General features: G+C 44.8%; 2 protein-coding genes across 12 annotated transcripts in view; one reads left to right on the top strand and one right to left on the bottom strand.

Annotated features, from left to right (window-relative positions):
* RTKN2 (rhotekin 2) overlaps positions 1-27947 on the top strand; it is a 219915-nt gene that overhangs the window by 136208 nt on the left and 55760 nt on the right. The gene's annotated exons all lie outside the window — the stretch shown is intronic.
* ZNF365 (zinc finger protein 365) lies at positions 132-26859 on the bottom strand. 3 transcript variants are annotated; one of them, XM_076339329.1, is made up of 6 exons: positions 26762-26859; positions 25715-26458; positions 8594-8774; positions 6522-6559; positions 2463-2638; positions 132-1236 (listed from the first exon to the last, which is right to left on the bottom strand). In XM_076339329.1, the coding sequence occupies exons 2-6, from the start codon at positions 26443-26445 to the stop codon at positions 1172-1174; spliced, it is 1191 nt and encodes a 396-aa protein (XP_076195444.1). In that variant the 5' UTR covers positions 26446-26458; positions 26762-26859; the 3' UTR covers positions 132-1171. The 3 variants fall into 3 exon arrangements, with proteins under 3 accessions (XP_076195444.1, XP_076195442.1, XP_076195443.1); XM_076339327.1 differs by having other exon boundaries at positions 1164-2638; XM_076339328.1 differs by lacking the exon at positions 26762-26859 and having other exon boundaries at positions 1164-2638; positions 25715-26609.

The following is a 27947-nucleotide window of genomic DNA, read 5'->3' as shown; positions in this document are numbered from 1 at the left end:
TCATTGACGTGGTGTTTTATCTGAGGAATAAGCAGAAATCCAAGCAGGGCTGCTGTTTGTGTCTTTTTATCTGCTGTTGGGTAGGCTTTTGTAAGAAACGTTGTATTGTCAGAGTTAAATAACACAGTAACTGAGAAATAGATCTTTATTATTAGAATGTTTATATTCTAAAAACTTTTATCTGGGGTTACAGTACAGTCCAATTTCTTTCTAATTAACTAACCTGGCATTTGTTCAGCAAGTAACTGTAACTTAGGATTTGAAAAGTTTAAGAACGTGCAACTTCTTTTACTCTCTTTTTCTCTTCTTCCCCCAAAAGGACAACTTACAGTCAAGATTTTGGCGTGATAAATAATAAAATAAACATCTCATTTGTGAACTAGTAGTTGCACTTAACTTTGGTGACTAACAGAGTAGATAGGCATTTAAAAATAAAAATATTCTTTCAGTGTCAACTGGATAAAGGAACGGATGTATATATTTTACTTTATTATCTTTCTAAAGTTCACCTTTATTATCTTCAAAAAGGGTCATTTTTTTCAGGTTTGTAAAAGGATGTGGGAAGCAACAGAAAAAACTAAAGGATGTTTCTATTTTGTGGCTTGCCTAAGAAAGTTGTCCTAACATATGATCTGACCCAAACCCATGCAACACAATTAACAACTCCTTTTCACCACACACAGTGCCTAGCATAAGGCCAAGTGCGGCCTTGTGACGTGGTTAAATAAACATTAAAATGTCATTACAACCTAAATACCTGAATTGGTTTTACACTGTGCCTTTCTACTGAAACAGTGTTGAGAAACTTTAAACATATATCTGATTGTTCCACATACACTATTTAAAATAAAAGTGAGGAATAATACTCTCTTTCTTCACTCTGCTACTTTCTGGGAGCTCTGTACACTGACAAATGTATGACATCTGTAGTTACCTGATCCTAGCTGACTGGTCATCTTCTGCTTTAAAAATATTGCAACTCACGTGCTTATTGCAGCAGTAATCATAGTGATACACTGCCTGTTAATACTCAGTTCTGCTTACAGTCATAGTTATAAAAAATGAAAAACATTTTTCACAAATCTTTGTACACATACTGTAAAAATCACCTTCCACAAAAACAATTTACATCTGTTATGAGCATTTGAAAAATAAATTACACAGACTTGTCTCACCTATCCTTTCTTTTTCTTGAGAAAACAAAGCTCATCAGTAACATCGACAGGATGTTCATATCTGTAAACATGGCATGAGGATTCATGTTACCAAAAAACTGTACACACAAAAAATCATCTTGATAAATACTCTGATAAATAAGGATCCTTTTAATTGGCACAAACCAATGTAAACATGCGCATTCCTGTCCTGCAATCATCTCTAACTTCCTTGCTCTTGGGTTTCTAGTTGAAATTCAGGGATCTTTCAGCCCTGTAAAGATTTTTCAGAGATAAAAATGTGAAGGGTTTCAGTTATGATCATAGCCATTTTAGGCCTCTCGCCTAAAACCAAGCACAGGCATTGAACATGGTGCCATGCAATGTAACACGTTGCTTTAGCCTTTCACTTGCTGCGCCACAGCTGGTAACAACCTGCTGCTGGCACGTGATACTGAAACTTCTCCTCTGGCTCATTGCAGGCCGTGCTTGTCAGGGATGCAGTACCAGCTTCTGGTCTCCTCGTTGAATGACACCAGAGGCTGGTACGTATAGCAAAACCATACAGCTTCTGGAATTTGAAAGCTGTGCTTGAGACACCGGAGCAGTCCAAACTTGTACCAACAGACGACGTGGCTGCTGGCAGGATCAAGTTGTTTAATATATGGAATAAAATGTGGAAATGTGCCCCATCGGGCGTATGGCAGAAAATCCAGGGTAGCAATCTACTGCTGTAAACAGCCTTCAAGCAACTCAAGTAGACCTTTTGCATCTAAGTATGTCTGTGCAGGTAACAGTTAATCATTGATCTTATACCTACCTAAGCTGAAAGATTGACTATTTAGGTGCCGATTAAATGGATTCTTCTGAACTTCAGCAACAGCACAGATGGAAAATAAATTACCAGGCCACATGCTGCCGCTAAAATAATTAAACATACAGCCACAGTACTGCCCAGCAAGATAAATGCAGTCATTTAAAATAAGCTCTATAAATAAATAATTAAATAAATAGAAAAACCTCCATGTAAACTGAATAAAATGTCACTTCTCTTACAGCGCCCAAAGAGGGAATGGCATTACTAAATAATATAAATTTTCCATACTGTATATATTTCTCTATATCTGATATGTTTTGGCATGGCCAGATGGATAGGAAAAAGTAGGATGATTAACTTCATTCAATATTTGTTCTGTTGAAGCCAAGCTCCTGCGTTAGTATATATTGCTAGCCATTCCTATAGCGGTTTGGCCTTTTTACCCATCTTGGATTTTGCGCTTGCTTTCCTGGCAGAGCAGACTGGTTCACCTTTCTTTTGTGCTCTCCATATTTCTCTTGAGCAATCAACAGGTTCATAGAAGCATTTCACTGGCTGCAAGCTGGTTTTTTCATCCTTTGCTTTTTTCAACAAGATTCTCCCTTTTTGAAAGGAATGAGGCTTTGCATCAGGGACGTTATACGAAACGTGTTGACTTCCTCGGCTCCTGAAATTAATAATAGTGATTATTAATAACTATTATTCAATCTTGCAAAGTGAAAGATGTCCCAAACCCATGTATTTTTGAAGACAGAAACAGCCTTGTTTTACAGGACCAGGCTGAAAGTTAAAAACGAGTTTCAAGATGAATTACATTTCTCAATACTCAAAAGCATCCCTCACTATAAGAACCCCTACATGTGTTACTGGTGGACTCTTAACGTATGTTCACCTGCACTTTTATTCAGATAGCATTCTGCTGATTTTGGAGTGCTGAGACCTTCCCGAGGTCTATATTCTCGTAACTTGGTGATCTACAGGGATTTTAAAGATGCACATGTTCACGGCAACCTTCTGCAAAGAATGAACATCCCATGATCTTTGGAAGACCACGCAGCACCAATAACAGTAGAAAGTGGGTGCAGGAACTGTAGGAACTTCTTGGTGGGATCTCAGTGCTGCCCTGGACTGTGGCTGCTACTAATGGCCAATAGCTCAGGAAACTCCACGCTCTGCCTTTGTGCTGGCCACCCATCTAGGGAAACTTTAGCTTTGCTTTTAGGCTTTGATTTGAAACGGGAGAAGAGGAAAGGGGAATACAGAAATTGGTGGGAAGAAGGGTACAAAAGCTTAAAGGCCAAAGTAAGCTGAATTCTTTGTTTTCTCTGTGATGGTTCAGACCCAGCAGGATTTGCTGAAATCGGTGAGCTCAGGTGGAGTGACAGCATGGTGCCTGGTGCTGCAAAGGCTGAACCATGCCCTCTGCTCTGAAATTTTACATTGAAACTGCAGTTCCACAGTTTAGCTAAGATCGATCATTACAGTCCCTTTGAACATAATCTTGAACTGTTTTACAGCAGATACACGTAGTGTAACAGCAGCACTATGAACGTAAGGCACCAGTTCATGTCTGCCCAGCTACTGTGACTGAAGTGAAGAACAGATGTGCTGATGTACAAGTTGATCTCTTAAGGGGTCCCGTAGGGCTATTTTCCATAGCTCATTATTTCTGAAAGCCATGTATCTGTAGTATTACTTCTCCTGGGAGTTAAACAATATTGCACACTTGACAAAGCCAGTTTTGGAAAAAGCTGTGGTTGTTCAAGTGCATGCAGTGCAAGCCCTCTCCTGCTCTTTAAAAGACCAGAAGGGTGTCACGAAAGCCTCTGTATTTGTTGGCGGGAGGCAGTGAGGGCCAGTCGACAGCACAGGAACCGAGCCTTACCTACAGAACAGTCTTCCCTGGTTGGCAGCTTTGCCAACCAGACTTCACTATGGGGAAGTTTTGGGGGAAAATGCCGTGCAGGTCCAAGCTGGAGCTTGCAGGTGCTGTGCCATGCTGGCCTGGTGCAGGCCTGGGCTCTGACCACTTGCTAGGGGTTAGAAATGACTTGTGTAAATGCACAAGTGTTGGCTACTCTGGTTTATGATCACTTCTTGAGCGCTGTTGTTACAGTCCATTACTTAGTTGTTGTTAAAAGATGTAGTGCTTTGTTTTTCTCAGATGTTGTTATGGTGAAAAAGTTACATCATTTATTCCCAAAGCACATGCAGGCCTTATTGCAGGTGATGTTAGTCACTCCTTTGCTGCACTGAATGATGCTATTAAAACCAGAAGAAGGTCAAGGTTAATATGATCAGAGGGGATTGCCTAAAAGAGCTAAACTGTATTTAAATTGAACAAGTTTACGGTAGAGAAGACGGACGTCTGTCCCTAATTCACAGTCAGGGTAAGAAGGTATCTAAGACGGATGAAGATGCAGGTCATTTGCACACGAAATGCAATGCTGCCAGCTCCAGATGCGGGAAATGTTTTTTCATTGAAAGCGGCAGCTCCTCGATACAAGTGACTCTGAGAGTCTGAACTTCTACTCAAACATATTCCTAAACTGTCGCATTATGGAGAAAGACTGAAATGATGTGACTAAATGCACCCCACTGCCACAGACACTTAAGAACAATCCTATTCTTGCTGCATTTCACAAACATCAGGTATTTTTCAGGACAGGTCTCATGATTTCGAGAGACCTAATTCTTGGCTTCTTCACAATGGGAGCTGGCATTTAAAGTTGATTTAGGCACAGATGTGCCGGCAAAGTGCACAGTCCCTTTGAGAAATGGCTGGTGAGCATCAGCAAAGTTCTGCCATGCCCTCAGTGGGGCACTTCCTGAAAACAGCCAGGAGAAACTGGAGAAAAGGAACTGGGAAGCAAGGCAGAGGCCTTGGAGCAAGAGGGATTGCAAGTCCAGCCATTGATCCCAAATAACATAAGCCATCAGTGGCGCCAAACCCCCTGAGACTACACTGAATTTTCTGGATGGGTAGTAACACTTCCCAATTTTTTTAACTGGTACATATCATTAAAACCTTGTTTTATGTGCTGAGCTGAGTCAGAGCTCTTAATAAAGCTGGTGTGGTGAATGCAAATGCTGGATTCATCCACAGAACAGGCAGAGCAAAACAAAACTTTCCCAGCCCTCTGAGCATCCTCTCCTCTATCCTCCCTGCTTCATAGGACAAGTTGGGATATTTTTAATCTGGTAACTCCAAATAAAGGCTACTACTAAATTCTAGTTTTGACAATGTCTTTTCAAAGGAGAAGTATATCAGTAGTTAAACAGAAACCTCTAAACAATTTCATATATGCCTTTGAACTCCCACTATTTGTCAGCAATTAATGGGTTTTACCAAACTGCATTATATTTAGACCAAAGACTTGTCAATGGAAGGACTCATCTCACTGAGTCACTGAATTCACTGGTTATATTTTAATTCTATTTTCCTTGATTCCAATCATATTAAGACATCTAGAAGCCTGTAAAGTGTATACACAGTCAACTCAAAGTCTACTTTGGATAATCAAGTTTTTCCAGAATCTCAAATCAGTAGGGAAAAAAAACCCTATAAAAGCTATGAAAATAAAAAGTAGAAAAAACAAAGCTAAAGCCCCATGCTGTTAATTATTAATGCAAACACTGCTTATCAGCAAAAGGGTACTTGACCAGTTGCCTGCTAGGACTAAGATATATGAAAAACAAAAACAACCCAAAGAGCAAAAAGCCCCCCCCCAACCCAGTAGGCTATACATTGTATTTTTAGTTTATTTTCCAGCCCATCCATCTGTTCATGTGTCTCTCAGTCTTCCAGTAATCCTTGAAGCCGTTGGTCAAACACAAACAAATCTGGAAGGGACGCAGAAGTCCCAGACTTGTGGTGACGCAACAGGTTTCATGGCAATGGGAAAAAGACCCAAACTCGTGTCCCCACTAAGGAAGGTTGCCCTGAGGAGGATGCACTGCCTGATCATCGTTTGGCCAAGCAGCATGCGTGATGCTCTGAACCAGCCGCTGGGACTCATGACCAAGTTGCAAAGACATGGGAAACCAGCCACAATTAGTTCTGCTGCTCCCAGGACAGCTGCTTGAGTAACCTGAGATGTTGTCAGTGCCCGTGCTTTGTTGGGGCACTTGTTTGATTACACGTGATTATTAAGGCGATGGTGTTACTGTCAGTTAGGAAATGACAGCTGTCTATCTCCTACCTACAGAATGTTAAAGATATTTTCAGCTGAACTTGGCCTGTGTTTGCTGAAGAGATTCAACTACTGTAGCTTTGCAATAGGCTATTATAGTCAGCAGGAGGGAGTCATTCATTTAACAGAAAATTTTTCTTCTTTTTTTCTTTACAGAATATCTGATTTTAGGTTTGATCTAGCAGAAATCTGTTTTTCCTCTATTACATGACATAAATATAGATCATACTCTGATATAGAACCTGATCCAAACCCAACCTGATTCAGGCTTTTGGATAAGGTGAAATGCAAAAGCAGAAATGTAAGCATGTCAAGTCAGTATCTTTAAGTAAGAGACAAATAAAAACATATACATACAGGCATCTGGGTTTCTTATTTAATGAAATGTCTGTAAACTGCAAAGAAAATAGAAACAGGTTATTAATATTAATATTACATTATCAAGTAATTAAAGTACAGGGATAAAATATGTGCAGTCTTCAAAATCGTATTTCCATTCTCACCTGCTGTTAAAACTAGAAGAATATTCATGAAAGAAACGGGGAAAAAAAAAACCCTTTTACAGATTATTACTCCAACTTATTACATCTGTTTTCAAAATTCGTAACATGCGAGTTGTTGGTGGTTGGATTTTTTCCCCATTATTTTTATCATAACTATAATCAAAGTAAATTGCTAAAGAAGTGTGGGCTGAACAGAGATCTTTCACATTAGAGTAAACAGTGTGGATACAATGAGAAGTAATTATTGTGTTCAAGATAATTAATAAGGGACAGTGCCTGAATAAACTATTAAATTAACTTCCTCTCAGAGCCTTTAATTTTGCAGTGATACATTTCCTTCACACAAGCGGCTAGGAAACTCCAGCTACAAGCCCTTGGCTCCGCCTACAGTGGCACTGAAGGGTGGAGGGTGAGAACGCAAGCATTTCTCTCCCTTCCCACCCCAAATCCTGAGACCAGCTAGGAACAACATAGCCTCAGTGCCAGCACAACTTCGCATGACTTCATTTTTTACAACAGTTTGGTTCACAGCGTGGCAACACTTTGTTTAGTCCCTCTTTTAGTGGAGGTCAGGAAAGGAGGTGTTTAATGCCAGCTCAGCCTAAATCGGTCTGGGTACTAAATCAGTTCTTTGTACTGATCTCCCACCAGTGCTACTGGACTGAGCCTTTGAATATCATTTAATGAAGTCACTGAGCCAAGCAAGTCAGATTTGGCATCTGAAAATGATTATGTTCTCATAAATGTTCCCTCTGTCCCTGGTATTGTCCACACTTTGCAGATGGATTTTTGCCCAGCCTAACTTTGCTTGTCATCCGTCTTGGATGGAGTCTGGAGCCATCTCATGGTGTGCTTTTCTGTAATTACCTCCTGAAGGTCAGGCTGGTCAATATTTGGATGGATGACCTTAGAGGAATGCTGAAGTCACTCAGAAAGCAGGGCAGCTGCCTCAAAAATTAGTGCCTTCCCCAAGGGACACTGCTGAGCCAGGGATCCCGGTAAACACATCAAGAGCAGGGGAGATGATTTAATACCGAGGCCCATCTTTACAGTCCCCCTCAGTGTTCTCACAGACACTGTTTGAGATGTCCTGCGTTAGATTTCAGCACATCTACATTTATTCAGGCCTTGCCTAAAGTTCTTTGTCTTCCAAGTGGCTATGGGAACCTTTGCTTTCCACCATTACATACCTGTTCAGTGCTGTGCATGACCAAATGCCTTTCCTCTCACCTCCCAGGATGAGCAGTTACTTAGCATAGGAAGCATGGGGTATTCATTTAAACTGAAATGTTCTTTGGAAGTCATGTGGATAAAACTCACCATATAAATGTAACGCATTGTAGGGAAAATACTGAGTTTAAGTATTAATAATGAGGGCTTTTGAAGAAATGTATTTTAAAAAACAATGTTCAGACAGCTTTGATTTCTAATCTGGGGGGGACAGGCCTGTGGGAATCCGTTCACCATTTCTAAGAGTCCTGTGATAGGTTACTACAGAAAGCAAGCCGATTTGCCAGCAGGCTGACATGTCCTCTGTAGGGATCCACATCTTTCCTGAAAATCTTTAGACATCTCCAAAAAACTGCCAAGTCACTAAGTGACATAAAGGAAAGCATTTGTTGCAAAGGTAACAGCAGCAATAGCCAAAGCTGGAAAAAAAAATTAAGTATCTGGCAAATATTTCATTATTCTCTGCTCTCCCTTTGCCATCTTTGGCTATTGCTGCTCTTACAACCTCTGCTCCTTTCACTCATGTGAAGTGGCAGTTTAAAATATAAATAAAACACGTCTAAAGAAACGTTTCACAAATCCAGATCTGTCTGGAGTACCAATTAGCCTGGGCCCACTGGGCCCACCCGTATTCAAACTCAAGTACTTTCCCTCTGGTGGTGGGTGACAATGAAGGGAAGGACTTTGCTGGCTTACCACGTGCTCGCTGATGTTGGTGTGGTTGCATACCATCTGCTGATTTTGGTAATATTCTAGCTGCCTTTCTGCCAGATCCACGCGTTGCAACAGGTTCTCAATGAAGTGCTGGAGTCTGGCTTTTCCCCGCACTTCTTTTTCTGCTGCTTCTTCCAGGAAGTGGTTGAAAGTAACAACTTCTCTGCAAGACAGAAACATTGCAAAGAGGCCACATTTAAATAATGGGAAGGGCCTTTATCTCACTGCTGTCAAAAAATTACTGATGCTTCTCCTGTTTTTTATGGCGATAGCCTATGGTGGCTAATTACTGTCCTTCACCTCTATTAAGAGATTTCAACCTTTTTGTGGACATTTAGTGAAGATCTGGAACCCTGAATGCTGAATTTAAGTTTATGGGCAGTGGGTTTGGGGATTTTTTGTCACATTACTAGGTCTCTTGGAAATAGTCCTTAGCGGTCCACAGGGTAGAAATGTCATTAAGCATCACCTCTCAAGGTATCTGGAGACAGCTACAGCCACCTTATCTTTTTTTTACTTACCCATGTGTATATCAGCCCTGAAACATGACGAAAAGTGGATGAATCCCCAAATTCACCTTCCCAGTTCATCATAATCTTACAACGGTAGTTTAATGTTGCTACTGGGGTGGTTCCTAACTTAAAAGAGCTACTGTGGCCGTAAAACTTCATTTTGCCTGCAATCCTGCAAGTATGTCAAAATGCAGTGTTATGATCTGGAGCTAGTGGGAGCACGGGAGATTACTAGATAATCTACAGATTACAGACCAAGGAGTATGTGCATGGGAAGAGCAAGTTTTAGGTCAGGAGTTTAGAAATGTTTCTTGTCTGCTAACATGACTGGAAGAAACAGATAGCGCTGCTGACTGTGAAAGGTCCCAGCTCTGTACTGAGACATAGCTCATTTTAAGTGCTCTGCATACTATCAGTTTACTATCAGTAATCAGGCCACCACTTGGACCTCTGATCGGGAGTTTCTGGGTGGGAGAAGTTTGGTTACAGAGTGAAGCACGTGTTACGAAAAATGGCAAATCTGAGCATGCAGGACTTCCCCAGTTAAATGCCTGGATAAACAGTTCTTGCTCTGCCAATGAAACCATGTTAATTTTCGCTTTGTACAAAACTGAAGGGGTGGGAGTTGGGGGAACCAGTGCTTGCCACATGAAAAGGGCATGACTGCTTGGTAGAAACACATCACTTGAGGAAAAAGCATTTTAGACAGAAACTAGGAAACAGTTTGTAGCAGTAAGAGCCTCTCAAAGCTTAGCTTGTTTATAACAAATCCAAAGTTTCTCTGCATTTCGTTGTTTTAACTCAGTATAGTTGTAGATAACTGGTTTAACTCAGTAAAGCTGTTTTAACAGTGAGCTGGTTTGCGCTAAGAAGAGTTAGGCACAAGTGGTCAGCTATGGAAATTCGCCATCTAGGATTCAGGCTGGGTCTGCCTGCTCTAAACCACAGCAAGAGGCTGTTTGCACGGCTGATCTAATGGTAGGAATGAGGTAAAAACAAGCACGTATTGTTTGGACGAAGAACATCAATGAATATTAGTTTATATTAACTTACCCACAAAATCTTGCTTAAGAAACAGAGAAGTACCTTGTTTGTTAAGCTCAGCTAATCCATTCCATTTCAAGGTTCTGTACAGTTTCTGTGATTATTAGCTTGCCCAGAGCGACCTGGTAATAAAAAGCCTGAAGAATGCTTAGGAAGAAGCCAATCTAAACTCATTAAGGACAATTTTAGGGCTTTATTCTCACTGCGCTTACAGCATTGTAACTCCTTTGATTTCATGATGCCACTCTGTGTTAGCGTAGGAGCAACCTGAAGCCCTTGGCACTCTGGCAGGCTCCTCTTTTATAGTGGACAGGAAGCTCAAAAGGACAGAAACTCAGCAGGTCGGCTCCAAATCCCTTACCCTTTGGGTAAGGAAGGAGAACTGCGCGTGGCCCGCCAGGCCACTGGCCCTCCTGCAGGAAGGCTGGGGCAGAGCGGGGAGCTGTCAGCCTGGGACACCACGAGGAAGTACCTTCCGGGGCTGCTGTTGGCTTGTGCATTTCGCTGCAGTGGGAGGCCACAAGCATCGAGGACTTGGCATTTGTTTTTAAAAGGGTGATAGCTTCATGAATGCTAACATTTGTAATTGTGTCAGCACAGGTAATTCAAAAGCATTCATTAATCGCCTGCTCCGTGGCATGAACAAATCACCCACAAATTTTTCCTTTCCTACAAATATCTCCTTAGTGAGCTGTGCTATAGAGGGGGCAGGGGGAAGCAGTGTTTTTTCTGGAAGACTTCGATCACTATCAGGAGGAAAACAGACACATAGTGTTAATAAATTCCCTAGTATTTTCCTTGCTTTCTAGACTACTCAAGATAACTTGGCATCCTACATGCCATTATTTGTAGGAACTGTTATTAGCAGCAGTAGTAGCACTTCCATAATTTTTCTCTGTTTGTTTAGCTGTCTCTATGCAGCCTATGAACCTGCCTTTAATAACTTTTATCTAAACATTTTCCTTTCAGCTGAAATGGTACCAGCACTCTGTAAATTCCCTTTATAAAGACAGGAGTCAGAATATACCCACCCACCAGGTCTCGGTCGCACGCCTTGTGCTGATAACCAGCACTTCTGTTAGCAGCTACTTTCTTTGTTTCCACTTCATTCTCATCTCTCAGAAGAACAACATCAAGCCCCGAGGAATGACTGCTAATAAGTGTCTCTACTTGCTCCAACACCTCTTCCTCAGAGAGCTCGCTCCGTGCCATGGCTATGCCTTGGTTACCTGAAGGGAGTTCCCAGAAGAATTTTTACCTTCCTCCCACCATGAACAATAGGGAAATGGTTCAAAGAACTCATGTAGCTTCCTGCAGCTGCTGTTCATCTGTTTAATTGCCTTTCTTGTTGTCGTGGTTTAATTTCAGTCGGCAACTAAGCACCATGCAGCCGCTCGCTCACTCCCCCCCACCCAGTGGGATGGGGGAGAGAATTGGAAGAGCACAAGTTAGAAAAACTCGTGGGTTGAGATAAAAACAGTTTAATAATTGAAATAAAATGATAATAATAATAATATGATAATAATAATAATAATACACAAAGCAAGTGATGCACAGTACAATTGCTCACCACCCGCCAACCGATGCCCAGCCAGTCCCCGAGCAGCGGCCCCCCCCGGCCAGCTTTCCCCAGTTTATGTACTGAGCATGACGTCCCATGGTATGGAATGTCCCTTTGGCCAGTTTGGCTGTGCCCCCTCCCAGCTCCTTGTGCACCTCCAGCCTTCTCAGTCGGTAGAGCATGGGAAGCTGAAAAGTCCTTGGCTAGTGTAAGCATTACCTAGCAACAACTAAAACATCGGTGCCTTATCAACTTTGTTCTCATCCTAAATCCAAAACACTGTACCAGCTACTAGAAAGGAAATTAACTCTATCCCTGCCTAAACCAGGACAATATCCACCCCTTATTCTATACCATCTGCGTCATGCTCAAGTCTCATATTTTCCAGTACATTTTCATTAATCACCACCCCTTTTTTTTATATATATATACACACACACACACAGAGATATCATTCCCTTCGTTTGTGGGCCATCCCTCTAAAATGTTCGGTGAGTTCATTTAGTCCATGACTTCAGGCTCCATCTGTCATAATAATCTTTCAGGGTAGGAAAAAATGGAGATGGTATGTGGTGTTGGATTGTTTCATGTTGAAGTCAGTTCTGGTACCATCATCACTGTGCTTTGCTTGGTTTCACTGAAGTTATTCTTCATTAGTCTGGGTGATTCTTATTGTAATAACATTAGTATGGCATATAATATTATTAGTATTATTAGTATATCTGTGTATTATTAGTATAACTATTATAACTATAGTTAGTACTTAACATCACATAATTCAGATCATTGGCTATTCTCACCCAAAATCAAATCCCCTTGAGGTACACATCGGACTTCCCCATCCTTCCGCATTATCCACCAAGTGCACCCAGGTCCTTGAGCAAAAGCAATCCCACGGATGGGTCTGCCTCTGCCTGAGGCAGGAATAACCCAGACTGTCTTCCCCAGCATATTTTTAATGTGCGCTACAGGGACTTTATCCCTGTCTACAGTACGTGAAAGTTCTGACTGGGCAGGGCCTGCTCGATTGGCAGATCCCCTCGTGTTGACTAACCAGGTGGCCTTTGCTAAATGCGTATCCCAATGTTTGAACGTCCCGCCACCCATTGCTCTCAGTGTAGTCTTTAACAGTCCATTGTATCGTTCAATTTTCCCGGAGGCTAGTGCATGACAGGGGATGTGATACACCCACTCAATGCCGTGCTCTTTGGCCCAGGTGTCTATGAGGTTGTTTCGGAAATGAGTCCCATTGTCTGACTCAATTCTTTCTGGGGTGCCGTGTCGCCATAGGACTTGCTTTTCAAGGCCCAGGATAGTGTTCCGGGCAGTGGCATGGGGCATGGGATATGTTTCCAGCCATCCGGTGGTTGCCTCCACCATTGTAAGCACGTGGCGCTTGCCTTGGCGGGTTTGTGGGAGTGTGATATAATCGATCTGCCAGGCCTCCCCATATTTATATTTCAACCATCGTCCTCCATACCAAAAAGGCTTTAACCGCTTGGCTTGCTTGACTGCAGCGCGTGTTTCGCATTCATGGATAACCTGGGCTATAGTGTCCATGGTCAAGTCCACCCCTCGATCACGAGCCCATCTATATGTTGCATCTCTTCCTTGGTGGCCTGAGGTGTCATGGGCCCACCGAGCTAGAAATAATTCACCCTTATGTTGCCAGTCCAGATCCACCTGAGCCACTTCAATCTTAGCAGCCTGATCCACCTGCTGGTTATTTTGATGTTCTTCAGTGGCCTGACTCTTGGGTACGTGAGCATCTACGTGACGGACTTTTACAACCAGGTTCTCCACCCGGGCAGCAATATCTTGCCACAATGCGGCAGCCCAGATGGGTTTGCCTCTGCGCTGCCAGTTGCTCTGCTTCCATTGCTGCAACCACCCCCACAGGGCATTTGCCACCATCCATGAGTCAGTATAGAGATAGAGCACTGGCCACTTTTCTCGGTCAGCAATGTCTAAAGCCAGCTGGATGGCCTTTACTTCTGCAAATTGGCTCGATTCACCTTCTCCTTCAGCAGTTTCTACAACTTGTCGCATGGGACTCCATACAGCAGCTTTCCACCTCCGATGCTTTCCCACAAGACGACAGGACCCATCAGTGAACAGGGCATATTGCTTCTCATTTTCTGGTAGTTCATTATACATTGGGGCCTCTTCAGCACGCGTTACCTCCTCCTCTGGCAATATTCCAAAATCTTTGCCCTCTGGCCAATCCATGATCACTTCCAGGATTCCTGGGTGACTGGGGTTTCCTATTCGAGCCTGTTGTGTGATCAGTGCGACCCACTTACTCCATGTAGCATCAGCTGCATGATGTGTACAGGGGACCCTCCCTCTGAACATCCAGCCTAGCACCGGCAGTCGGGGTGCCAGGAGGAGCTGTGCTTCAGTGCCGATCACTTCTGAAGCAGCTCGAACCCCTTCACATGCTGCTAATATCTCTTTTTCAGTTGGAGTATAGCGGGCCTCGGATCCTCTGTATCCCCGACTCCAAAACCCTAGGGGTCGACCTCGAGTCTCCCCTGGTGCTTTCTGCCAGAGGCTCCAGGTAGGGCCATTCTCCCCGGCTGCGGTATAGAGCACATTTTTTACCTCTTGCCCTGCCCGGACTGGCCCCAGGGCTACTGCATGAACTATCTCCCGTTTAATTTGTTCAAAAGCTTGTCGTTGCTCAGGGCCCCATTTGAAATCGTTCTTCTTCCGGGTCACTTGATAGAGAGGGTTTACAATCAGACTGTAATTTGGAATGTGCATTCTCCAAAAACCCACGACGCCTAAGAAAGCTTGTGTTTCCTTTTTGCTAGTTGGTGGAGACACGGCTGTTATTTTGTTGATCACATCCATTGGGATCTGACGACGTCCATCTTGCCATTTTATTCCTAAAAACTGGATCTCCTGTGCAGGTCCCTTGACCTTACTTTGGTTTATGGCAAAACCGGCCTTCAGCAGGATTTGGACTATTTCCTTCCCTTTTTCAAAAACTTCTCCTGCTGTGTTGCCCCACACGATGATATCATCAATGTATTGCAGGTGTTCTGGAGCTCCACCCTGTTCTAATGCAGTCTGGATCAGTCCATGGCAAATGGTAGGGCTGTGTTTCCACCCCTGGGGCAGTCGGTTCCAGGTGTACTGAACGCCCCTTCAAGTGAAAGCAAACTGTGGCCTGCACTCTGCTGCCAAAGGGATTGAGAAAAACGCATTAGCAGTATCAGCTGTGGCATACCACTTGGCTGCCTTTGATTCCAATTCGTATTGAAGTTCTAGCATGTCTGGCACAGCAGCACTCAGCGGTGGCGTGACTTCATTTAGGCCACGATAGTCTACTGTTAGTCTCCACTCTCCATTAGACTTCCGCACTGGCCATATGGGACTGTTAAAGGGTGAGCGGGTCTTGCTGATCACTCTTTGGCTCTCCAGTCGACGAATCAGCTCATGGATGGGAATCAGGGAGTCTCGGTTGGTGCGATATTGCCGCCGGTGCACTGTGGTGGTAGCGATTGGCACTTGTTGGTCTTCGACCTTCAGCAACCCCACAACAGAGGGGTCCTCCTAGAGACCAGGCAAGGTGGACAGCTGTTTAATTTCCTCCATCTCCAAGGCAGCTATACCAAAAGCCCACCGGTACCCTTTTGGGTCCTTGAAATACCCTCTCCTGAGGTAGTCTATGCCAAGGATGCACGGAGCATCTGGGCCAGTCAGGGCAAGATGTAAAAAATGTGCTCTATACCGCAGCCGGGGTTGGAGTGGCCGCAGTGCAAGTGCATGTCACCGGAGTCTGAGTGGCCGCAGGGCCTGTTGCCGGGGTTGGAGTGGCCGCAGTGCATGTCGCCGGGGTCTGAGTGGCCGCAGAGCCTGTTGCCGGGGTCTGAGTAGCTGCAGTGCATGGTGCTGGGGTCGGAGTGGCTGCAGGGTGCGTTGCCCGGGTCTGAGTGGCCGCAGTGCATGTCATTTTACTGTCAGAGCCAGAGACCTTCTCTTCCCTTTGAGGGTACTGAATGGTGTTGAACAGGGCTCGGTAGGCATGGGCCAGGCCCCAGCACGTTGCAATGATCTGCATCTCTCTGGAGTTGCCAGGGTGACAGCATACTTTCTCCAAATATTCTAACTTTTCAGGATTCTGCACTTGCTCAGGGGTGAAGTTCCAAAACACTGGGGGTGCCCATTGGCCTAGGTACTTGCCCATCTTGTCCCACACACCCTGCCACTCATAATTATTCAGCCTTGGGGCAGATCTCTGGGTGATATTCTTAAATTGCTTACCAACTTTAGACAAAACCAAAACAATAATAGAAGTATCTTAACTGCCCAAGGATGTTCAAAATACTGAAAAATTACTGTAATGAAGGAGGAAACATCATAGAAGAAGGTAGTGACACTGCCATTCTGTATTTCCTCCGTAAAAAAACTCTCAGAAAAGTTACTGCAATTGCTAGTTGTCTCCACGAAATGGTCTCCGTGGTACAGTAACGGCTTCATTGCAAAGTTTACATACCACACTAACGTCAAGGTCAATGTTCTAAAAACAAACCTCACAAGCGAGACATTACTATTCACTGCAGACCACAGCAAACTGCAAAACCCAACACCAATCTTTAACAAGTACAGCAGGAAAAAGAGTGCGATGCAGATTATACAAATCAATATCAAGAACAGAGAAACCAACATTGTGACCCACAACCACTAACAGGTATAAGTTCCTTAATACACTCTGGTTAATCTGTTATTATCTCAAACCCTTCGTGCCCCACGTTGGGCGCCAAAAAGGACTGTCGTGGTTTAATTTCAGTCGGCAACTAAGCACCACGCAGCCGCTCGCTCACTCCCCCCCACCCGGTGGGATGGGGGAGAGAATTGGAAGAGCACAAGTGAGAAAAACTCGTGGGTTGAGATAAAAACAGTTTAATAATTGAAATAAAATGATAATAATAATATGATGATAATAATAATACACAAAACAAGTGATGCACAGTACAATTGCTCACCACCCGCCGACCGATGCCCAGCCAGTCCCCGAGCAGCGGCCCCCCCGGCCAGCTTTCCCCAGTTTATGTACTGAGCATGACGTCCCATGGTATGGAATGTCCCTTTGGCCAGTTTGGCTGTGCCCCCTCCCAGCTTCTTGTGCACCTCCAGTCTTCTCAGTCAGTAGAGCATGGGAAGCTGAAAAGTCCTTGGCTAGTGTAAGCATTACCTAGCAACAACTAAAACATCGGTGTGTTATCAACTTTGTTCTCATCCTAAATCCAAAACACTGTACCAGCTACTAGAAAGGAAATTAACTCTATCCCTGCCGAAACCAGGACACTTGTCTCTTGTAGTTTGCCCAGATTTTTTCTTAGGCATACTGATGACCCTCTCACTTCGATTCTATTTCTAGATGGCTGTGATGTTTTTTTGCTTATGCTCTTTATTTTACTTTCAATTTATCGCTCCAGGCCTCTGCCAATTTTGGGGGGATTATGTGATATGATTTCTATCTTTTACTCTCTGCTCTTATGCTTGTGGAAAGATGGATGTTCACAGAGGTCAGATGCTGCTCCTCATGAAGTCAGGGGGAAGCTGAGCCCGTGAATATTGCAGGGCCCAATTGGTAGAGGCATAAACCAGAGCACAGCAGCACAGGCCTGCTGGGCTCTGTGTCTTGACAGAACAGCCTTGTCAGCAGCGCTCACCTGAAACGGGAATCATTTGTTAAAGCCTGGCTCAGACCTGAAGCGTTGTTCTTTCTAATGAGAGGTCTCTGCTACCCTGTGCAGACTATTCTACATCTGGAGCACTGCTGCTATATTAAAAAAAGGTTATGTAGAGTTATTAACTCCCCTTGAACTCCTCTGCTCTCAGCATCATCTCTTTCCCACTCTACTCTGCTCCTCCATTTGCTCTCTGCCTGTCAGCCTGCAGACTCCTGCCCCTTTTTGCTCAGCTGCACCCTGGTACTTGCTGTAGCACCATAAGCTCTAGATCCTGCCATTAAATTTTCTGAGCAGAGTAGATGATGCTCAGTGCAGCTCAGATCTCTTTAAATTTCTGTAATGGATAGCAGAGTGATCTCATCTGTTTGCTCACAGTTTACCATACTAATATTAAGGTAAGCTGTATAGCAAAACATTTTGTTAAAGGGCTGTGAGCAGGCAGCAGGGAGAAAGGTGGGGTTTTTGCTTTGTCTTGGGTGCTCTTGTCAGACAAAACTTTTCAGGAGGAGGGATCGTTGCTGCTGCCCAGAGAGCAGAGGGCACATCGAACTGCCAGCAGCTTGTGGCAACAGGGTGAGGCAAACAAGAGGGAAAGACAAAGCAGACAAGGGGGATGCAACCTGGGAGGCATCCAAGAGGAGCAGGAGGTGCCCGTACTGCCAGACTGCCGTAGAAGAGCTCTTCCCAGTGCCAGAGGAGCCCAGGAGGAATTTATTGCAGTGCAGCAGGCAACTCAGAGGTGCTCAGCTGAAAAAACAAGTGCAGAGGGAAGGACTCACTGTAGGCAAGAAAGACTTGCTGCCAAAGCTTTTATTTTAATCTGACTCTGCCAGGGAGTTAACCTGTTGTAGTTCACCAGACTTAACTAGTTTGGCGTTTTGCATTCCAACTGCAGCCTAGCTGCTCTCATGGAAAAACTGCAGATAGCCTGCCCTGAAACTTCCTGAAACCTTCTTTACGGAGGCTGTTGTCATGAAACAGTATGAGCTGTGGTAAATAAAGTTATAAACCATAGACTGACTAGGTGACATTTATTCTTCTGCCTTTATCCACTACATTATACAGTGCTCCTTGCAGGACTAGCGAGCTGCAGTTCTTGTTTTCCCGAAGCAGTTGCTGGCATGTGGACCCTGCAGATACCCTTAGTATTTGTACGGTTTTCAGCAGTTAAGCATGTGATACACAGAGTAGATGCAGAGGTTGGGACAGCTCCAGCTCCTTAACAACTGACAAGAAGGGCTAATGATTTCTCACATTGCGACCAAGCCCTCCTACAGATGCATAATACTGGTCCCAGCACTATTTACAGCAACTTTGACACCTGCAACTGCTCTGTAGGTGGAGAAAAGCCTGAGGCTCTATGCAGATTCTGAAGGCAAGTATCAAATCCCTTTAGAGAATTGCACTTGGAATAACTCCGCCTAAAAGCAATAGAAAACCAAACACTTACATTATTTTACCTGAAGATGGGAAAATTCCTACTACAGTAAGTAGTAAAGTGATTTACTTGTGAAAATATTTAAAATATGTGTATTCATTAAGTATTAACACCACTGACCTCATCCCATTGGTGTTATTGCCTAAAGGCTGCTATCTGTTATTCATTAGGTTGTGGTTTCACATTCCTACACCACTATCAGCACATTCGATTTAAGAGGTTCACACCTCCTCCCCTCAGAAAGTTATTGTCCTACCAGTTGCACCCATTCAGTGGGCTGTGCTCTAGATCTGAGCCCTGAACTTACTGGGGTGACACCGTGAAGATTAAAATGCTTTATTTCACAGAGCCATTCTGTGGGATAATCATGCTACACTCGAACCAGTGCAGTGGGGGTGGGGGGGGCAGTAATCTCTTGAGTGGGAAGATAAAAGGAAGTGGGGAAGAGGGAGTGGGACCACCTGAAACTGAGGGTGGAAGAACGATATGTAGCTGTAGTCTTATTCTACTTAGAGCAAAATCAAAACTGTTTTGTTGTACAACTGAAATGCATGTTTTAAGGAAAGCTGTTATTTTAAAGCATAAATTGCAATGATCTTTAAGAGCCAACTCTTAATCCCATTGTCGAGATGTTACTTGCACAGATAATTCCATTACTTGCAAATCCAAGGTGAAGCCTGTGGCAATAACTATTCCCCACCACAGGAAATGTTTCTGAAATGAAACTATTCTGAAATAGCCCTCGCACTGCAGGCTGTGCCAGAGCAGAAGCATGACCAGACAGTCTCAAAGCAAATGCATTAGACTGGTTAAAGAAACTACTGTCAGAGATATGACAACGTACTACATTAATGCTCTTACCCTATAATTAGCAGACAAAGTGAAATTGTTTAAGTCACCATTGAATGTAGCTTCCAGCTGAGGACCATAACTTCAAATGCTTTCCCTGTTCAGACTTACTGAAAAACCAACTCTACCGGTTTCATTTTCTTACATAACTTCCAGAAACAAGCCTCTTGGTGTCCTCTAGAAGTAAAGTTCATAGCTGATTTTAGTTTCAATTGTTTTCTTGAGGTCTTATTCAACACAGTCTTATTCCCTTTGGGCAGACTTCTTTGTTATCTTTAAGATCACAGTACTCGCTCTCAGCTGCATTCTCCTTCATCAAACATTGAATAATCCCTTTCGGGGCACATTTTCTAATTAAATCATTCGTTTGCTCAGCAGCTCTGCTGAAAGCTTGACCCTGTAGCCATCATTCATCAAAACTGTCCAGGGCCCAAATGAGGCAGGTTGGTGAACTGGGACCTGTCTTTGGTAGCTGTGCTTGCTTCTCTAGAACATCCAGTTTTCTTTTTTTCCCCAAAATAATAAAAAAAAAGCTTTGGCCTTTTGACTTTCTAAATATGAGAATAAGTGACACAAGAGTGACTTTTGTGACACTTTTCTGTGCTTAGAGTAAGACTACTTCAACTATGTATTAGTGTCGTTAGTGTGGTACCTCCACCTGTCTTGCCCCTCACCAAAGCTCATCTCCATGAGGATATCACACTAGTATAACAGCATGTACCCTGTCCTGGTTTTGGCAGGGATAGAGTTAATTTCCTTCCTAGTAGCTGGTACAGTGCTGTGTTTTGGATTTAGGGTGAGAACAAGGTTGATAACACACCGATGTTTTAGTTGTTGCTAGGTAGTGTTTACACTAGTCAAGGACTTTTCAGCTTCCCATGCTCTACTGACTGAGAAGGCTGGAGGTGCACAAGAAGCTGGGAGTGGACACAGCCAGGACAGCTGACCCAAACTGGCCACAGGGATATTCCATACCATGTGACATCATGCTCAGCATATAAAGCTGGGGGAAGAAGAAGGAAGGGGGGATGTTTGGAGTGATGGCGTTTGTCTTCCCAAGTAACCATTACGCGTGATGGAGCCCTGCTTTCCTGGAGATGGCTGAACACCTGCCTGCCGATGGGAAGGAGTGAATGAATTCCTTGTTTTGCTTTGCTTGCGTGCACAGCTTTTGCTTTACCTATTAAACTGTCTTTATCTCAACCCATGAGTTTTCTCACTTCCACCCTTCTGATTCTCTCCTCCATCCCACTGGGGGGTAGTGAGCGAGCGGCTGTGTGGTGCTTAGTTGCCGGCTGAGGTTAAACCACGACATACCTGTGTGCATATTAGCGCAGCCATTCTGCAAAGGGAACAGGAATAAAATTTAACTAAAAAGATATCTTTGCTTTATCACTTCCTTTGTTGGACTGCTATAGGTTTTATTTTAAAAAAAACAAACAAAAAAAATCAACTGACAAGTCTAAAGAAATAACCCTACTGCCCTACAAACTCTTCAAATGGGCAGCCCTGTGCCTGCTGGTTGCCAAAACCAACACTCCTCCCTCTCATCAGAATGAGGGAGTAAACAGTGCTGTCATTTGAAATTAGTGCTTTGATTAGCAACGACAATATAACTCTGAGAACAATTTACTCCCTACGGAGTTGTGAAGTCTACAGACTTGCTGCTTGCTTTGGAGAACACATCAGAGAAACCAGCTTCTGACAATGTGACCACTTGGTGGATCACAGTTTTTATGTCTCTATCTCACATGCTTGGTCCAAGCAGAGGCTCAGGACATATGGGCTTCTACAGCTAGAACAGAGAAGCAGAAATGAAATTCCATCAAGTCGAAGTGACCTCAGGTCTACTGCCTCCGCTGAGGACTGCCAGAGTCACAGCAGTGCGATGTCTGCCTTTGCTACACTGGGCAGAAAGGAAATATGCGAGGCCTAGAAGAGCTCCATCTCCTCCTTCCAGAAACCCAGATGTTTAAACAAAGAATTTAGATCCTTCCTCCCTAAGTCTTCTTGGGGTTTTCTGACCAAATTATTCTTGCTAATGCACATTTTTCCTTTCCCTTAGCTTTCCTATTTGACTTCACAGTTGGATCCAAAATCAGAACCGTTATCCAAAGTGCAATTGTACTGTTTTTTTTCCTATCTTCTTGTATACCCTTCTGAAGAAATTTGTTAAATCCTAACTTTTTCATTTTTTCATAGCCAATCTATAGGTCAGAAGTGATGATTAAACCTGCAAATACATCCTCTTCCATATTTGGTTAATTCTTTCATTCTTACATGTAGATGCAGGTCTAGCCTAATAGCCCAGATAGGTCCCTGGATTATCTGGGCACATTTTATAAAGATGATAATAAACTGGATTATTAAATTCAGTATTATGGAGTCATTTGATCTCTGATAGTGATTGTTCATTCATGTAAGATACTGACAGAGTAGGTGGATATGGAGGAATACTCAAGTATGGGCCCAGTATAAACACCTGTAACTTCTTTATCAGAACACTGTTGTTTTTCAAGAATTACTTGAAGGGGTCTCCATAAAAGTTTTCAGCTTCTCTACAGTGCCTCCAAAGCTATTTGTTTTTGTGACCTTATCCATGGCTTGGACTAGAATTTTTTTCCTCTTTTGGAGTTTGTTCGTGTTTTTTTTTTTTTTTAACCCCTCAGACTGATCTAGGGTAGTCATACCTCACTCTCTTTGAGATCTAGAAATGCATGTTGATTAAAAACCCTTTCCTGTTTTCACATGCACCCTATTCCATGATCTCTGGTAGTGGGGACAACCATTCAGAGACCAAAGGAAGACTGGTTTCTTTTACTTCCTTAGAAACAAGATGGTAAGGAGGTGTTTCAGGGAAGAAAGTGTTTTCTTTTTCCTCCTACAAAGAGGAAAGAGGAACAAATTTTCAGCTACAGTGGCTCAATATCAATGCTAGTTTTGGGAAAAGTTATCCATATTCACAAGACTGCTTATGAAAAAAAAAAATCCAAAGAAACTGATGAAAGCATTTGTTTCTGAAGGTCAGCAAGTATCAAAGCAGTCCCTAAGGGCTGCCTCTGACTTTCCACAGTCTGCAGTGAGGACTCTTGCTTCTGCGATTTCCATTAAGCAGTCTTGTTTGGCCTTCTAATCATCTGGACTTCTTCCAGAAATCAAAGCCAAAGTTGAGATCCTCCTTTTTTGAAGGAGAGAGTCTTTTCAGCACACCAAATAAGTTTTTGAACACACAGGAATGAATATGTAGACAGGTCTCAGAATTTACCAACAGTCCATGAGAAAAAACAGATAAGCGACACTGTTGTTACCAGAGTCATGAACATCCTTTCTCTTCCCTCTACCAAAGCATACCATCCAGTGCCTCCCTGCTACTGGCACAAAGCTAAGCGTCTCAGGCATTTTTAGAGGTTCAAATCTGAAAAGCTGCCCTTAGAAGTACTAGTCCTGCTTTTACAAAGCATTGTTTATACCTACCTTCCTTCTCAATTTGCTAATTATACAATGGCCTTTTAATTGGGAAACCGTACGGTGCATTTTTCTATGGCACTATCCCTTGTTATCACCCAAGATAGGAAATGCAGGAACCATCTGAACAAGAAAACAATTACCTATTTTCAGTTTTTCTAAGTGAATTCTACCTATTTTTACACCCTCCCAGCCTCCTCAGAGTACCTTCATAGTGACTTCTAAAAGGCAACGCTATGGGCCTAGGCACAGGCACATGCAAGAACATACTATGACTCCCCTCTTTTCCCCTCGGTACTCTGGGCTGATATTCTTTCATCCTACCCACTAGCAAGCATTAGGCTCATTTACCTTTAGAAATTAACACACCACTGTGTAATATCTATTCACTCATTCCTATTGCTGCTTTTGCTTCCAAGTTTTTTTTATCTTCTCTATTGAAAGCTGAAGCAAGCTAGTGGTAATCCTAGAAGAGCAATGCCCTGGGTACTCAGGTGAAGTCTCTTGTGCAACTGCCTTTTTTGGTTAGTGTTTCTTACAAGTCAAATAACCTTCGGTCTTCCCTGTAACACCAACTTAGGAGCTACCTCAACTGCTTATGCATTCACCCTCCTCCTTTAGAGATGGCTAGAATTATAAACAGCAATTACCTGAGCTCCTGCCCCTTTCACGAGCCTGGCAATGTGCTAGTGTGAAGGACAGTGTTTCCCCACTTCTCTCATTGTGTTCAGTCTTTTCTGGCCTCAGAACCACAGCCTGCCACTGCTGCTAGCAAGCAGTCTGCCAAGGGAGCAAGCGGCCTCTTCCTTGTGCCTTTTCCTAATATAATTAAAAATCGCAACTTTTGCTGCCTTGTACTTTTCACAGATCAGTGTCCTTTGCCATCCTCCCTGTATACTACCCATTCTTTCTACCCAGGTAACTCTATTCCCCCCTTTCTTTTTCCACGAGCTCTTTTCTTCTTCTGCAGCACCGCAGAACTCTGGTTTTGCTCCACTGAATGGTTTCTGCTTTCTCCTGACAGTCATGGTTTTTCTGTGGATCTCAAGCCTTGAATTTTAAAAACACTTTCTGCGTTTAGTTTGGAGTAAGATTCATACCACGTAACTTTAGATATCTGAAGTTCAGCATCTAGCCTAAGACGGCTGCTTACCTGAGGTCCCCCTCTAGTCTGTAGAGGGAGGAAGGACCTCCACAGAGCAATCCGTCCCCCTCTAAGATACTTTTCTAGAACAAGTAGGATGAATCACACTGTGAAAGAGCCCATAAGGGGAGCTTGGCTAGATGGGAATACCAAAACTACTTCAAACTGTAAGTTATCTTCATGGCCTCCTTCCAGCATACTTTCAAATCTGACTCAGTTCCACTATTATCTTTAGCTTCATCTTGAGTCCTTCAGTCTTCTCTTCCATGAGGATCACCTGATATTTCAAAAATCAGAGGTTCTGTTGAATATCCCTTCAAGGAAGATACACACCCCAGAGGCTCAAGTCCCACCACCTTTGCTGTCCCCTCCTCTGGGAAATCTATAGCACTGCCTCAAGATAGATGATTCCTACTGATATAGGAGCCACCATCAGCTTTTCTTCCTAGCCCTTAGACTACAAGAAGGAACGATGAAAGCCCTCCAAACTTCCTACACTGAACTCCTACACCACCTTCCTTATTTCTTCCAAGATCAGCGTCATGGCAACTAGCACTTCTCATCTTCCCTTTGTAAGCTGATGAACTGGTTTAGAGGCACTCCATTACCAAGGCTCTTTATTTGCATTCCTCTAAAATAAGTTGTGTTGCTCCGAAAAGCCTGAAAGGTTTCAGCAAGTGCTGAATAAACTAAGTAGTTCATGTATAAATAATATATCAGCTATCACTACATTTTTAATAGATGCATCACGAACATATTTTTAGATGGCCTAGGTTAGTCAGAACGACTCTGGCATCTGCTTCCCATTCCCACATAAGCAATTCCAGTTTCACAGTTCTGTGTCCATCTAAAACACCTACACGGATGTGGCCTTTTCAGCACTGTCTCCAGTACAGCTTGCTGCTGCACGGGAGACCATCCCACTCCACAAGCAGCCTGCTGACCATGGTGGGATGACCTCAGGGAAAAGGTGCTATTGGGTATTCTTACATACTTCCTCCAGCACTTGTCGACCTACCTCTTCTTAAAAAGATAACAGATTAGAGGTGTCAGTGTAAATCAGATTACATGCTGATGACAGCTTCTACTTGTCCCTACCCCCATGAAACCAGGGATACAACACAGACATTAGAGAGTGTAAGAGTTAGTCACTGTGGAGTCAAGCATGAAAGCCACCTGCTCAGGGAGCTGTCCCCTGCCTTGCAGGGGACATGATCACATGGGCTACAACTCTAGAAATACAGCGATCAGAAGCTGGTGAGCACCAGGCCCTTTTATAATCAGCAAGCAACCGAACCATCCCTTCTCTTCTCCCCCAAAGGCTTTCACTCGCACAGGTGCTGGCCAGCCCGCACAAAACCATCAGCTCTCGCCTCCCCACTTACTCCTCTTTCCGGTGAAGCTCCTCCTCAGACTCGGTGAGGCGCTGCTTCAAGGCTGCGATCATCTCCACTGCCACGTCCACCTGCCGGCTCAGGGCCCGCTCCCGCCGCTGCACCTCCTGCTTCTTCTGGGACAGCTGCACAAAAGCTGCCCGCACCTCCAGCAGCTCCGCCGTCTTCTGGGCCAGCTCTTTGGTAAGCTTGTCGATTCGCTTCTCAATTGTTTTGTCCACGGCCTCTACCATCCTGTTAAACTTTTCTCTGACGTGTGCCTCGAAGGAGGCTTTGGAGTCAGTGGCCGGGAGGCCGGGTTTAGAAATCTGCTCACTGGGAGAGTCAGCCGACACATAGTTTGCAGCGTAGGAGATGGGGCGTTCAGCTTCCACCTCCAGAGGCTGCCTGCGCTTTGTGCTCTCGCAGGACGCATCGCAAAAATTCAGGTAGGGCCCTTTTTGCTGTATGGCGCTGCCGGGGCTCCCCAGGCTGCCCTGGGTGGCAGACTCCAGCGGGGAGATCAGCTCCGCGTCTTTCAGGGGTGAAAACAGGCTGCTCTTGCTCAGGAGGCTTCTCTCCTCGTAGCTGTGGCTGTACTCCAGGTGCGCCCGCAGAGAGGCGAGGCTCCTGAACCTGGTGTGGTCACCGCATCGCGGGCAGCGGAAGGGGAGGCAGACGCTGACGCTCTCGAGCGGCTCCTGCCAGGGGTGCCTGCCTTCATCCCGGGCCGTCTGTTGCATTCCTCGCCGGGCCCTAGGTGGGAGAAAAGAGCCCGCGTTCACGTCCGCCCGAGGCCGCGGTAGCCCGGCAGGCCCGCCGGGAAACTTGGGAAACTTTCCCGGTGATTTTTCAGGGGTATCGCGCCATCTCCGCCCGGCTAGGCACCCGCCCGGCACGGCCAGCCGCAGGGCCCCGGCGACGCGACGCGGCTCCACTCGCCTCGGCCGCCGCCGCCGCCCGGGCCTTGCCGGGGCGGAGCGGGGCCGGGGCCGGGCCCCGGCTCGGCGCGGGCCTCAGCCGGCCGCAAGGTCGCCGCCCCCGCGCCGCCGCACTCACCCGACTTGTTGCTGGTGGCGGTGCCGGTGGCGGTGCGGGAGCTATTTTCAGCAGAGCCGTAAATCAGGCCGAGCGCGGCGCCGCCGCCACACGCTCTCGCCGCCCGGCCGCCGCCGCGGGGCGGGGCGGGGCGGGGCGGGGCGGGGCGGGGAGCCGCCGGGCTGCCCCGGGGTGGGCGGGCTGCCGGCAGCGGGGCTGGCCGGGGGCTCTGGCCACCGGCTGCGAGTGGGTGCGGGGGGCTGGTGTGGGCGGCAGGACCAGAGCGAGAGGCGCAGGCTCAGGTCCGGGTGAGGCCAAACGGGGCTGGGGACTGGGAGCCGGGGCCGTTCCCCTCCCCTCCCCGGGGAGCCGCCTCCTGCCCCCGCTTGCCTTGGGCACCTGGTAGTTGGGATTTGTGGAGTTTTGCGGGGGTCCTGTTAGCGGTCATCAAAAAGCAGTGAGCTGTGTGGGGTATGTTGGGGAGATGCTGAAGGATAAGACAGTTAAAACTGTTTAAGCAGCAAGACAAGATTGACACGTGCAAATAGGTATAACCTGGCCTTGGCTTTCTGGGAATGTAATTGTGGTTTTTAAAACTATACTTAGTAGCCAGAAAGATTTTTTTTTCCCCCCGGTAAATATTACCCTAATTTAGCCTCAGGATTTAGGGAGGGGGAGTCGGGTAGTAATGGGGTTTCCATTTAGGGTATGAGGAGCGGATGTTACTGCTGTTAGAGCATGCTGCCAATGGGTCCCCTCAATAGGAGAATATGCTTTTAAGCTTTTTTAATACCACAGATGTGTGTCTATTTTTACAAATTTTCAGAAGCACGAGCAAGGCTGATTGTAGAGTAGCAGCCTTTTTGAGGTAATAGTGAAATATCGCTCTTCTAAAATCTAGTGCTTGAGGCCATAGTGGTAATATGCTGCAGATTTTTTTATTACTGTGGGAGAAAGTACTGCGGTAAAGTTTAATTTTGTATTAATATATCTGTTCCTTGAGTGCAATATACAGGCAGAGTCCTAAACAGAAAATCCACGTGCATTGATAGATGCCTTTGATGTGAATAAGACATTCCCAGTAAATGATTCACCAGATGGCACATCAAAGGAAGTTGCTCAAATTGCATTTCAGAGCTTCCGCTAATCTCTAAAGTGTGTAGGCTACCATCCAGGCTGCAACGTTTTGCATGAGTTAGTTGTCCTG

This window comes from Aptenodytes patagonicus, chromosome 5 (assembly GCF_965638725.1).
Source record: "Aptenodytes patagonicus chromosome 5, bAptPat1.pri.cur, whole genome shotgun sequence".
NCBI classification, from domain to species: domain Eukaryota; kingdom Metazoa; phylum Chordata; class Aves; order Sphenisciformes; family Spheniscidae; genus Aptenodytes; species Aptenodytes patagonicus.
This window is presented reverse-complemented; position numbering and strand designations above follow the sequence as displayed.

What these genes read in the sequence shown, in the direction of transcription:
- ZNF365 (XM_076339327.1), bottom strand. Translation starts at nt 26,445, where the DNA reads ATGCAACAGACGGCCCGGGATGAAGGCAGGCACCCCTGGCAGGAGCCG. An exon ending in CCAACATCAGCGAGCACGTG is followed by an intron (nt 6,560 to 8,593) that starts GTAAGCCAGCAA and finishes TTTTCTTTGCAG; the next exon opens with TTTACAGACATTTCATTAAA. An exon ending in AATAAGAAACCCAGATGCCT is followed by an intron (nt 2,639 to 6,521) that starts GTATGTATATGT and finishes TATTAATTTCAG; the next exon opens with GAGCCGAGGAAGTCAACACG.